Raw genomic sequence first — 13654 nt, 5'->3', positions numbered from 1 at the left:
CCAATATCAGATATGTCTATGTCCTGGGAAATGTTCTTGTTACTGACAACCTCATGCTAATCACATTAGCCTACGTTAGCTCAATCGTCCCGCTGAAGGGACACCGATCCCGAAGAAGTTTTAACAATGCCGAACGTCTGCGTATTTTATGCCTTTGGTGTTTAAATGTGTTTCTTTTCAGTTCTGTCCATCAGTATGTGTTGTGATTTTGTTTGAGTTTGAAATGGAGAATACTAAAAATGTCTGTCTGGTCTAATGACTGTGCAGATAAGGGCAGCGTGAGCGACTTTGAGTGTGTTTGCGACGGGCCATCATGCGACAGCGGAGACCGCTGTATTGGCCAGCAGTGCTTCTCGGCCGTCTCCATCCAGAACGCCACGTTCTTCCGATGGAAGGGGTGCATTGTGGGGCGTGGCGAAGGGTCCATAAGCTGCGGAAGTCCCCCGTCCCATAACTTGACTGTGGAGTGCTGCCATGGCGACCTTTGTAACATGAACGTCACAGTGGCAGACCCAGAGAGAGGTGACCGCATTGTTTTCATTGAAATCATTACACTCATGCTTTTATCCCTCCCTCAATGTAGGCTAAGCAATATCAGCATGCTGAGTCACTCACATTACCACATCATATATCTACCTACCTAGGCAGCACATCACCACTTTGCACAATGATTTAGTTAATAACACATTTACATTTAGTTTTTCATTTGCGTGTAGGCCATTTGGGTACATTAGTGAAATGCTTCCATAAACAAAACTACCTAAAGAGTCGTTATATTTGTTTAAATGAATGAGAATGAAAAAGTTTCATGGATTTGTCTGGTCTCTCTTATTGAACAGATGAGGAAGTGGCACTTGCCTTGCAAGACGATGAGTGTGTGTGTGAGGGACGGTCATGTGAGGGCAGCGAGCGCTGTACAGGCCAGCGGTGTTTCTCCTCAGTGAAGATCAGTGACGGGTATGTGGGTCACCAGAAGGGCTGCCTTCAGGATGACGACCAGGGGAGAGCCACCTGCGCCACCCCTCCCTCTCCCAGCCACATAGTCAAGTGTTGCCAGGGGCACCTGTGTAACATGAACGTCACAGTGGAAGCACCAGCAAAAGGTAACGCACTACCCTGTTTTCACTGAAATAATTTCAATAATTTTCCCTAATCTTGCCCTCACTTGAAGCTTCGTCTCTCACTTATTGTAGTTTTTATACATAAATACAGTGGGGCAAAAAAGTATAGTCAGCCACCAATTGTGCAAGTTCTCCCACTTAAAAAGATGAGAGGCCTGTAATTTTCATCATAGGTACACTTCAACTATGACAAACAAAATGAGAGAAAAAAATCCAGAAAATCACATTGTAGGATTTTTAATTAATTTATTTGCAAATTATGGTGGAAAATAAGTATTTGTATTTCTGGCTCTCACAGACCTGTAACTTCTTCTTTAAGAGGCTCCTGTCCACAACCTCAAATAGTCACACTCCAAACTCCACTATGGCCATGACCAAAGAGCTGTCAAAGGACACCAGAAACAAAATTGTAGACCTGCATCAGGCTGGGAAGACTGAATCTGCAATAGGTAAGCAGCTTGGTTTGAGGAAATCAACTGCGGAAGCAATGATTAGGAAATGGAAGACATACAAGACCACTGATAATCTCCCTCGATCTGGGGCTCCACGCAAGATCTCACCCAGTGGGGTCAAAGTGAGCAAAAATCCCAGACCCACACAGGGGGACCTAGTGAATGACCTGCAGAGAGCTGGGACCAAATTAACAAAGTTTACCATCAGTATCACACTACGCCGCCAGGGACTCAAATCCTGCAGTGCCAGACGTGTCCCCCTGCTTAAGCCAGTACATGTCCAGGCCTGTCTGAAGTTTGCTAGAGAGCATTTGGATGATCCAGAAGAAGATTGGGAGAATGTCATATGGTCGGATGAAACCAAAATATAACTTTTTGGTAAAAACTCAACTCGTTGTGTTTAGAGGACAAAGAATGCTGAGTTGCATCCAAAGAACACCATACCTACTGTGAAGCATGGGGGTGGAAACATCATGCTTTGGGGCTGTTTTTCTGCAAAGGGACCAGGACGACTGATCCGTGTAAAATAAAGAATGAATGGGGCCATGTATCGTGAGATTTTGAGTGAAAACCTCCTTCCATCAGCAAGGGCATTGAAGATGAAACGTGGCTGGGTCTTTCAGCATGACAATGATCCCAAACACACCGCCCGGGCAACGAAGGAGTGGCTTCGTAAGAAGTATTTCAAGGTCCTGGAGTGGCCTAGCCAGTCACCAGATCTCAACCCCATAGAAAATCTTCGGAGGGAGTTGAATGTCCGTGTTGCCCAGCAACAGCCCCAAAACATCACTGCTCTAGAGGAGATCTGCATGGAGAAATGGGCCAAAATACCAGCAACAGTGTGTGAAAACCTTGTGAAGACTTACAGGAAACGTTTGACCTCTGTCATTGCCAACAAAGGGTATGTAACAAAGTATTGAGAAACTTTTGTTATTGACCAAATACCTATTTTCCACCATAATTTGCAAATACATTCATTAAAAATCCTACAATGTGATTTTCTGGATTTTTGAGTGAGGTGAGATTTGGGTGAGATTTACACCACTCTAGTTGACGTTTGGCATTGTGCCTGGTGATATTAGGCTTGTGTGCGGCTGCTCGGCCTTGGAAACACTTTTCAAGAAGCTCCCGACGAACAGTTCTTGTGCCGACGTTGCTTCCAGAGGCAGTTTGGAACTCGGTAGTAAGTGTTGCAACCGAGAACAGCACTTCAGCACTTGTTGGTCCTGTTCTGTGAGCTTATGTGGCCTACCACTCTGCGAATGAGCTGTTGTTGCTCCTAGACGTTTCCACTTCACAATAACAGCACTTCCAGTTGACCAGGGCAGCTCTGGCATCACCCTACTCCATGAGCAATAATTATCTATTCTGTTTCCTGTCCAGAGGAGAAAGTGAAGTCCGCCGGGGAGCACGAGTGCGTGTGCAAGGGGCGGTCGTGTGCCACCGGGCAGCGCTGCATGGGCCAGCACTGTTTCTCCAGTCTGACAGTCAGCGACGGAGCCCTGGTCTACCAGAAGGGCTGCTTCAAGGTGTACGAGCAGAGCAGAATGACCTGCAAGACGCCGCCCTCCCGCGACCAGATCGTGGAGTGCTGCCAGGGCCACCTGTGTAACATGAACATCACTGTGGAACTGCCTGTTATCGGTAAGTCAATGCACTGGCTACTTGGTACCGTATTTGGGACACACACAATGGTGCACATTCATTCATATGCGTCTGTATGGTGCATATTTGCATTAAAACCAAGGTTATTAATTAACCACTTACACCCCTTGCATAGGGCTACATTTCATTGTTTCTTACAGAAGAAATATGGAAAGCATATGCATAACCATGGTAGCAATCAAAAGGGAACCGTTTGTAGATTATGGGGTAATGATTAGACTAACTGTCTAGTTTTCATCTTTAATCGGACAAATGACTAAATCCAAACATTACACTGGATTTTATGTTCATTTTAGTTACTGTACTTTTCGCCGTGTTTGTTATCGAAACCTGTCAATACTCTGGATACGTTCAGTATCATGATAACATTGGACAATTTGGTGTAGGTGCATAAACCATTAAATCAAAAAAATGTTAAGGATTTGAGTGAGAGATCTAACTGGTGTCTCCAAGTGGCCCCACACATCTCCAAAATGTGCACAGTTCCTACGTGATTTCATTTATTTTTTTATTACTCAAAGAAGAGCCTTCAACGATAAGGTGCTATTTTGAGCTCGCCTAGCTGTGCTGTTGAGGAACTATAGCAAGCAGACTTGTAGTTTTCTTTGGAACACAGCCCTGCATCCCCGCCTCTACACAATTACTGTTGTTTACACGTTCCAAAGAACAGTCCATTTATAAATTGCAGCCTGGTCGGGTGGGCATGATTTGAAAACTTGTTCTATTGTCAACATCCCTAGCTAAATGACAAAATATAATCATAGTTTTCAAAAGGCAATTCAGAGTAGATTCTCATTTTGGTGCGGATCACAGGAGGTTGGTGGCACCTTTAATTGGGGAGGATGGGTTCTGGGGTACTGACTGGAGCGGAATCAGTGGAATGGTATCAAATGAATCAAACACATGTTTTCCATGTGTTTGATGCCATTCCATTTGCGCCGTTCCGGACATTATTACGAGCCGTCCTCCCCTCAACACCTTCCTGTGGTGCGAAATAGAGTAGACTGCATTCAGATGCCTGTTCCCTGCCAGATTTCTTCACAATACGTCAAACATAGGCTACATTCTATTCAGAACCACCCAGGGTATGACGCCATCTAGTAACTGTACATCAAACATAGTGATTGTAAACGTTCACACGGGATATTACATGAGTTGTGTGATATGGAAGTGTGAAATGCACGTTTGGACTAACGGCTGTTTGGCTTGCTTATATGACATCAAATCGGGTAATTATTATAATCCTCAACGTCTCATCTTACAAAATACATCTAGTCCTCTTTTATTTGCAGCATTTCCCTTACTCAGAAAACAAAACATTTGCAAAAGTTGCCCATTTAGCAGCAGGGATGGGGGGGAAACATCTTGTTGTGGGTGGTGTTCAAGTTCAGAACTGCTGTCAATCAAAACCCATACTGCGCTGTGAAGCGAGACTTTGAGCTCTGACGTCATGTATAGCATGTTACTTTACAGCCACTGCGTTCCAGTTTAGGTGCATGTCCGTGTCCATATCTGCTATTTTGAACCTGTATAAGGCCAACGTGAGTAAGACATTTTAGGCGCATTAACCCTCGCAAGGCTGCTGGCCCAGACGACATCCGTAGCCGCGTCCTCAGAGCATGCGCAGACCAGCTGGCCCGACATATTCATTCTCTCCCTTTTCCCGTCTGCTGTCCCCACTTGCTTCACGATGTCCACCATCGTTCCTGTACCCAAGAAAGCAGGTACAGTGGCTTGCAGAAGTATTCACCCCCTTGGCGTTTTTCCTATTTTGTTGCGTTACTACCTGGAATTAAAATAGATTTTTGGGGGGGTTGTTTCATTTGATTTACAACATGCCTATCACTTTGAAGATGCAAAATATTTATTATTATGAAACAAACAAGAATTAAGACCCCAAAAAAATTACTTGAGCGTGCATAACTATTCACCCCGCCAAAGTCGATACTTTGTAGAGCCACCTTTTGCCGCAATTACAGCTGCAAGTCTCTTGGGGTATGTCTCTATAAGCTTGGCACATCTAGCCACTGGCATTTTTGCCCATTCCTCAAGGCAGAACTTGACTAGGCCATTCCAAGACATGTAAAAGTTTCCCCTTAATAAACCATTCGAGTGTTGCTTTAGCAGTATGCTTAGGGGCATTGTCCTGCTGGAAGGTGAACCTCCGTCCCAGTCTCAACTCTCTGGAAGGCTGAAACGGGTTCCCCTCAAGAATTTCCCTGTATTTAGCGCCATCCATCATTCCTTCAATTCTGACTAGTTTCCCAGTCCCTGCTGATGGAAACACATCTCAGGGTGATGAGGTGTTGGGTTTGCGCCAGACATAGCATTTTCCTTGATTGCCAAAAAGCTCAAATTTAGCATCATCTGACCAGAGTACCTTCTTCCATATGTTTGGGGAGTCTCCCAAATTCCTTTTTGGCAAACACCAAACGTGTTTGCTTATTTTCTTCTTTAGGCAATGGCTTTTTTCTTGCAACTCTTCCGTAAAGCCCAGCTCTGTGGCATGTACGGCTTAAGTCCTATGGACAGATTCTCAAATCTCCTCTGGAGCTTTGCAGCTCCTTCAGGGTTATCTTATGTCTGTTTGTTGCCTCTGTGATTAATGTCCTCCTTGCCTGGTCTGTCAGTTTTGGTGGGGGCACTTGAAACTGAACAAAATGACTATCACCGCGTAGCACTCACTTCTGTCATCATGAAGTGATTTGAGTTAAGGATCATATCACCTCTACCTTGTCTGACACCCTAGACCCACTTCAATTTGCTTACTGCCCCAATAGATCCACATACGTTGCAATCACCATTGCACTGCATACTGCCCTGTCCTATCTGGACAAGAGGAATACCAACTTCAGAATGCTGTTCATTGACTATACCTCAGCCTTCAACACCATAGTACCCTCCAAGCTCATCATTAAGCTCGGGGCCCTGGGTCTGAACCCCACCGTGTGCAACTAGGTCCTGGACTTCACTACCTGGGGAGCGGCCCGTCAGGAAGGTAGGAAACAACATCTCCACTTCGCTGATCTTCAACACTGGGGCCTCACAAGGGTGCGTGGTAAGCCCCCTCCTGTAAGCCATGTTCACCCACGACTGCGTGGCCACGCACGCATCCAACTCAATCATCAAGTTTGCAGACGACACAACAGTAATAGGCCTGATTACCAACAATGACGAGACCGCCTACAGGGAGGAGGTGAGGGCCCTGGTAGAGCGGGGACAGGAAAATAACCTATCCCTCAACGTCAACAAAACAAAGGAGCTGATTGTCGACTTCAGGAAACAGCAGAGGGAGCTAGGGCGTACAACAGGGTGAACAGGGCGTACAGGAGGGGCTGAGCACGCACCCTTGTGAGGCCCCTATCCACATCAACGGGAACGCAGTAGAGAAGGTGGAAAGCTTCAAGTTCCTCGGCATACACATCACTGACAATCTGAAACGGTCCACCCACACAGACAGTGTGGTGAAGAAGGCGCAACAGTGCCTCTTCAACCTCAGGAGGATGAAGAAATGTGGCTTGGCCCTTAAGACCCTCAAAGGTTTAGATGCACCATTGAGAGCATCCTGTTGGGCTGTATCACTGTCTGGTACAGCAACTGCACCACCCGCAACCGCAGGGCTCTCCAGAGGGTGGTGCGGTCACCGGGGGCACACAGCCTGCCCTCCGGGACATCTACAGCACCCGATGTCACAGGAAGGCCAAAAAGATAAGGACATCAACCACCCGAGCCACGGGCTGATCACCCTGCTATCATCCAGAAGGTGAGGTCAGTACAGGTGCATCAAAGCTGGGACCGAGAGACTGAAAAACAGCTTCCATCTCAAGGACATCACTGTTAAATAGCCATCACTAGCCGGCTACCACCCAGTTAGTCATCCCTGTACCTTGGAGGATGCTGCCCTATATAAATAGACATGGAATCACTGGCCAGTTTAATAATGGAACCCTCATCCCTTTAGTAATGTTTACATATTGCTTTACCCATCTCATATGTATATACTGTATTCTATTCTACTGTATTTTAGTTAATGCCACTCTGACATTGCTCGATCTAATATTTACTTATTTGTTTCCATTTTTAATACTTTTAGATTTGTGTGTATTGCTGTGAATTGTTAGATTCTACGACACTGTTGGAGCTAGGAACACAAGCATTTCACTACACCCACAACATCTGCTAAATATGTGTGTGACCAATAACATTTGATTAGAATTACTGCCAAGAAGAAAACACACTTTTGGGCCACATACTCCTAGTGATCTGCTGTCTGTGATCGGTTGACTGACATGAAGAGGCAGGTGCTCTATTGATTGTGTCCACTTGGCCATTCTCCAGCGAGGACGCGATGCTGCGGTGCATGAAATTGTCTGCCATAGTCGTTTGCTGCATGGTCCTCTGTTGGTCTGCTTTTCAGGCTTGTGTGGCGGTTACACCCCGAGCACCTCCACAGCAGAGGAGGGGACAGCCTGAAAAAAAGAGACAAACGTTAGAATTGTGTTTAGTCACGGTCTACTTCCTCCTATGTCCTCTCTGAGATTGTTTGCTCGGCCTGACACAGACCTGTAAGGCAGGGTAGAGCGGAGCCCCCTGGGAAAGGAGAGGACACTGTGGCTGCGTCCCAATTGGCACCCTATACCCTACATTGCACTACTTTTGACCAGGGAATAGGGGGTCATTTGGGACACGGCCTGAATGAAATGTATAGCTCTGTTCTCTAAAACGTACTCTCCTCTCCTATCCACAGTAAAAATAAAAAAAAGAAAGTATGCTAGGTATGTATAAAAATAAATTATTTCCTAAATATCTATTTCTTTGAGGTTAGTCCCTGTTTTTGTTAAACACACAACACACGAAGATCTTAGCATCTACCAAAAATTACGTTTCTGCGTTAACAAGAACAGTAGAAAACATCGAGACATTGACACTGCCATCATTTCGGTCTAAAATCTGTTGTTTTCTATACTGTCTATTCTGAGCTTGTTGAGCTTCATTGAATTCCACTCCCCAAGAGTGCTATGAGAAGGAGAAAGAGTTCAGTATGCATGGGAGAAAAGAGGGAGCATTGTCTGTGCTGAGGGCTAGGCAGTTTTTTTTTCTTCTCTGGAGTGTGTGGTAGTCAGATCTCCAGGCATGGTGATGGTGCAGCCTGTTGATGTGTGGCCTATCCCACCCGTGGATATATGCTGCAGTGTGCTCTTACCTTGGCCTCCCCCTCAACCCTGGAGCCAGGTTCCTCAGTCTGTTTGGTCCAGGCAGAGCAGGCAGGCGGACGGGGGAGGAGGGAGAGAACGTGTTCTTTAACATGCCTAATTATCATCGCCTCTCCTTGAATGATGCCTCCCAAAGCTTAGGGCTTTAGTAAACGCTGTGTTTTGATCCCCCGGGGCAGCTGGGCACCTGGCTAAGCTGAACGGAGGAGGAACTTGGTTGTACTGCAGATTTCAAATTCGTTGTCCAAACACTGTACTGGATTGCATGTAGTTCGTGTTTAAAGGCGATTGATTATGTTGCTAGAGATTTTATTTTGTCTTCATCTGGTTCTGGCATGATGTGACATATACTTTATAATAAACTGGGTGGTTTGAGCCCTGAATGCTGATTGGCTGACAGCTGTGGTATATCACACCGTATACCACGGGTATGACAAAACATGTATTTTTACTGCTCTAATTATATTGGTAATCAGTTTATAATAGCAATAAGGCACCTCGGGAGTTTGTGGTATATGGTAAATATACCACGGCGGAGGGCTTGTATTCAGGCACTCCGCGTTGTCGTGCTCAAGAACAGCTCTTGGCCATATACCAAACCCCCTCGTGCCTTATTGCTTAATTGTCTCTGACTTGGACAATAGTGCAGGGACAACAACAAAAAACACCCTCTTCCTTGTCTGTTTCCCATATATTTAGGCAGATCATATCTTTTTGAATGCGTTTTTATATATTGTATGACATCGCATTTTATTTATGTTTCTACATACAATACGTACCAGGATGTTCAAATAAACCTAAACCTCTTTCTCATCCTCGTAGCAAGCAACCTGCCCAACTACAGCTTGACGACACTGGCCATCGTCATCGTGGCTCCGGTCATCGTGCTGGTCGTCCTCTCTGGCATCGCCATCCTGGTGTTCAGACGCATCCACCAGAACCAGATGGAGAGGCTGACGGCCCGGGAAGCTGAGTACGGCACCATAGACGGCCTCATCGCCTCCAACGTGGGGGAGAGCACACTGGCGGTGAGTAAGACATGGTCATTAGGGTTGCAAATTCTGGTCACTTTCCCAAAATTACCGGATTTCCCGGAAATCCTGGTTGGATTACCTGCTTATTCCCTCCTGTTTCCGGGCTTCTTCTAACCAGGATTTCTGGAAAGCCAGGGAATTCTGGGACATTGCTACCCTACAATAAGAGCATGGCCAGGCCTGGGCTCGTTGGGGAGCTGTGGATAGTATGTTTCCAATCCACGCAGTCCAGTACTGAATGCCATTTATACACTCTCAAACCAGATCATTATGTTGAGCCCGAAGACTATTTTGTGTCTGAATGTGTGCTAGGTAGTCATGCACTCTGTGTTAATGTAGTAGACTTATATCAACCCTGTCAGGATTACATTCCTGTCCTGGGAATTGGGAATGAAAGAATTTGTTCCACCACTGTGATGGAGAATATGTGCATTGTTTTACCAGAGCACAGATACACATGATTTCAACAAAATGGCCCGCTTTGTTTGCAAGTATGTTGGCTACTCTAGTGAAATAATGCTTTGAGCTTAGCATCTCTAATCAGCATTTGTTTGATTAACTTCAGCAATCTACCCACCTGAAGACCCAGACCAATCCCATCTATTTTTTTTAATTAAAAACTTTAAGGAAAACCTGAAACAAGCCGAATGTTTCCATTGGGGAGACTAGTCTCGCTGATAACACTGATGGGCTGAGGTGCGCTAGAGGAATTGCTGATTTTGGATCTATTTCTAGATATTTTTCAAAGCCCATCAGAGCACTTGGCAGTGTAAACCCCAAATATGCTGCTGCGTAATGATTTTTTTGTTTCAGTATAATTAAAAAGTGCTTGGCAGCAACCCAGATAAAAGTTATTATAAACCATGGTGACAGTAAAAAAAGAAACACATTTCCCTAAAACACCATCGCCCTGGATGCCTAAAAATGTGGTTATTGTTGTAATGCTGTGGCTGAATTCCCCCCTTCAACAGAACAGCCCAGATCTGCCCTCCCACTAAACAGGGACTTTAACTACGACAAAATGTGTTGTCATTGGTTTTACGGCTTCTATTTAGTATTTGTCTCCTTTCCCAAATTGTACACAGCGTGTGTTTTATGCATGTGGCATCTATCTTTTTAGTTTTTCCATTTTAGTCCTCTGTTTTTCTCAGGCGTGTTTGATGGAGTTGTGGAACACTACCCCCTTGTGTCAGCCATGATGCCCTGCAGATGCATGGAGAGGAGTTAAAAAATAAAAGGCTTAGCAGCATTGCGTCTGTTTGGAGTCTGGGGCTGGGATTAGATCAAATCTCTCAGCCCCCTCAGTTCACTAATCACCAGGGACTGCTGTTGTTTACCCAGAGGGCCCTCTGCTCCTCCAGGGTGGCCAGACTGACTGACTGACTCTTCAGAATGTCTATCTGTGAGTCAGTCTGGTCATGCGCACAGACTGACAGCTAGATAGCCAGCATTTGGAGTCTGAGCACTAATCATCAACCATTTCACTCAGCCTCTCCAACGTGGGCCACATCATAAGGAGGGAGGCCAGCCGTATTAACTGAATCCCAGATGCTCTGCTGTGTTGAGGGCTGGGCCACCTTCATCTAGAGAGAGTACAGGCCGGTCATATTCCTCTGGTTGCAGTTCATTTATTTTGTCTGTCCCTCTTCTCTCTCGTAGGATTTGCTAGACCACTCGTGTACGTCGGGAAGCGGCTCCGGACTCCCCTTCCTCGTTCAGAGAACTGTCGCCCGACAAATCACACTCAACGAGTGTGTGGGTCAGTATCCAATCAGAGCCTGATCTCTTTGTTCAGTGGCTAAGGTGTACGTTTAGCGTCAGTGCAGGTTTTGGAGTAAATGTTTTTTCCCCCAAAAAATGTAAGACCTCTTAAAGTGTAGCACTGTTGGAACAGAGATTTGTGTTGCAAAACAGAGCCACTGCTGTTCTCTGACCCTGAGAGATTTCTTAGAAGAGTTAGTTTTTTTCCCAGTAGTGTCTCTTAATATTTCTCTTAGTTTTCCTAGAGTTCAGTCTGAAACATGGCCAGATGGCCAATGTAACACTCAACTCCCTAAACCAACATTGCACACATTTGATTTGTGGGTCTAGTCGAGTATAAACTGCCAACAAAAATCTTTTTAACAAACATGTTTCATTTAAGGAGCCTCCCGGGTGGCACAGTGGTTGTGCCACCAGAGACTCTGGGTTCGCGCCCAGGCTCTGTCGCAACCGGCTGCGACCGGGAAGTCCGTGGGGCGACGCACAATTGGCCTAGCGTCGTCCGGGTTAGGGAGGGTTTGGCTGGTAGGGGTATCCTTGTCTCATCGCGCACCAGCGACTCCTGTGGCGGGCTAGGGCACAGTGCACGCTAACTAAGGTTGCCAGGTGCACGGTGTTTCCTCCGACACATTGGTGCGGCTGGCTTCCGGGTTGGATGCGCTCTGTGTTAAGAAGCAGTGCGGCTTGGTTGGGTCGTGTATCGGAGGACGCGTGACTTTCAACATTCGTCTCTCCCGAGCCCTTACGGGAGTTGTAGCGATGAGACAAGTTACTACTACTAACAATTGGATATCACGAAATTGGGGAGAAAAGGGGGGCACATTTTTTTTTAACACACAAAAAAAAACACGTTTAATTTCATGTCAAATGGGGCTATACAGGTAACTACCAAAATAAAGGAAACACCTACATATTGTCTTAATTGATTTTATTTATTTAACCTTTGACCCTATTTAACCGGCCTAGGAACAGTGGGTTAACTGCCTTGTTCAGGGGCAGACCTTGTCAGCTCGGGGATTCGATCTAGCAACCTTTCGGTTACTGGCCTTCTAGGCTACCTTCTGCCCCAAATAGGGTGTTGGTCCACCACAAGCCACCAGAACAGCTTCAATGTACCTTCGCATAGATTCTACAGGTGTCTGGAACTCTATTGGAGGGATGCGACATCATTCTTCCACTAGAAATTCCATAATTTTGTGTTTTGTTGATTGTGGTGGAAAACGCTTTCTCAGGCGCCGCTCCAGAATCTCCCATCAGTGTTTAAACCTCAATCCAGATTGCATCACATCCGGCAGTGATTGGCAGTCCCATAGGGCGGTGCACAATTTGGCCCAGCGTCGTCCGGGTTTGGCCTGGGTAGGCGGTTCATTGTAAATAAGAATTTGTTCTTAACTGACCATGCTACCATGCCTAGTTAAATAAAGGTTTAGATAAAAAATAATAGTAATTAAATGCTCTTTTGAGACCCCTCTTTCAACGTCACTGAGATCTCTTCTAGTCGGGGTAGCCAAAATAATGGGCAACTGGGCGTTTTTATTATACATGACCTTAAGCATGATGGGATTAATGATGGGTTAATTGCTTCATTAACTCAGGAACCACCACTGTGTGGAAGCACCTACTTTCAATATACTTTTACCTGTACATCATCATCTGATCATTTATCATTCCAGTGTTAATCTGCTAAATTGTAATTATTCGCCTACCTCAGGCCTTTTGCACACAATGTATATAGACTCTTTTTTCCTACTGTGCTATTGACTTGTTTATTGTTTACTCCATGTGTAACTCTGTTGTTGTCTGTTCACACTCCTTTGCTTTATCTTGGCCAGATCGCAGTGGTAAATGAGAACTTATTCTCAACTAGCCTACCTGGTTAAATAAAGGTGAAATAAAAAAATACAAATAATCTGATATTTGCATTGGAGATGAACATTGGGTTTATTCCTGTCAGAGGCTCTATTTTCCCACTGTATTTGATGAATCGCATTTTCAGTAATTCACTAAAAATGGCTGTATGAAATGGCACCCTATTCCCTATATAGTACACTACTTTTAACCAGGGCCCATACGACTCTGATCAAAAGTAGTGCACAAATATTAAGAATATGGTGAAATTTCAGACGTACACAATGTCTGCTTTGCTCTAATCTTTTTTTCCTTCGCCCTATTATAGGTAAGGGGCGCTATGGTGAGGTGTGGCGGGGCCAGTGGCAGGGGGAGAGTGTGGCTGTGAAGATCTTCTCCTCCAGAGATGAGAAGTCCTGGTTCAGAGAGACTGAGATCTACAACACAGTGCTGCTGAGGCACCAGAACATCCTGGGTATGTACCTCCAGCCATGTTCTGGACAGGAGCTGTTCTCCATGGGACAAATCCAAACTTCCACTTTTCACTTCGTCATGCATCG

The 13654-nt window shown here is 45.5% G+C and overlaps 1 protein-coding gene across 4 annotated transcripts in view; it reads left to right on the top strand.

Moving 5' to 3' along the window:
• Positions 1 to 13654, top strand: part of LOC118385986 (activin receptor type-1-like) — a 33407-nt gene that overhangs the window by 15763 nt on the left and 3990 nt on the right. For all 4 annotated transcript variants that reach the window (XM_035773283.2, XM_035773282.2, XM_035773284.2 and 1 more), the window contains exons 3-8: positions 268 to 522; positions 840 to 1103; positions 2957 to 3217; positions 9274 to 9479; positions 11145 to 11244; positions 13423 to 13569. In XM_035773283.2, the coding sequence (XP_035629176.2) occupies positions 268 to 522; positions 840 to 1103; positions 2957 to 3217; positions 9274 to 9479; positions 11145 to 11244; positions 13423 to 13569 (1233 nt within the window). The remainder of the gene's footprint in view (positions 1 to 267; positions 523 to 839; positions 1104 to 2956; positions 3218 to 9273; positions 9480 to 11144; positions 11245 to 13422; positions 13570 to 13654) is intronic.

Source organism: Oncorhynchus keta, chromosome 7 (assembly GCF_023373465.1).
Source record: "Oncorhynchus keta strain PuntledgeMale-10-30-2019 chromosome 7, Oket_V2, whole genome shotgun sequence".
Classification (NCBI taxonomy): Eukaryota; Metazoa; Chordata; class Actinopteri; order Salmoniformes; family Salmonidae; genus Oncorhynchus; species Oncorhynchus keta.
The sequence above is the reverse complement of the archived record's forward strand: the minus strand, read 5'-3'. Positions and strand labels throughout refer to the sequence as shown.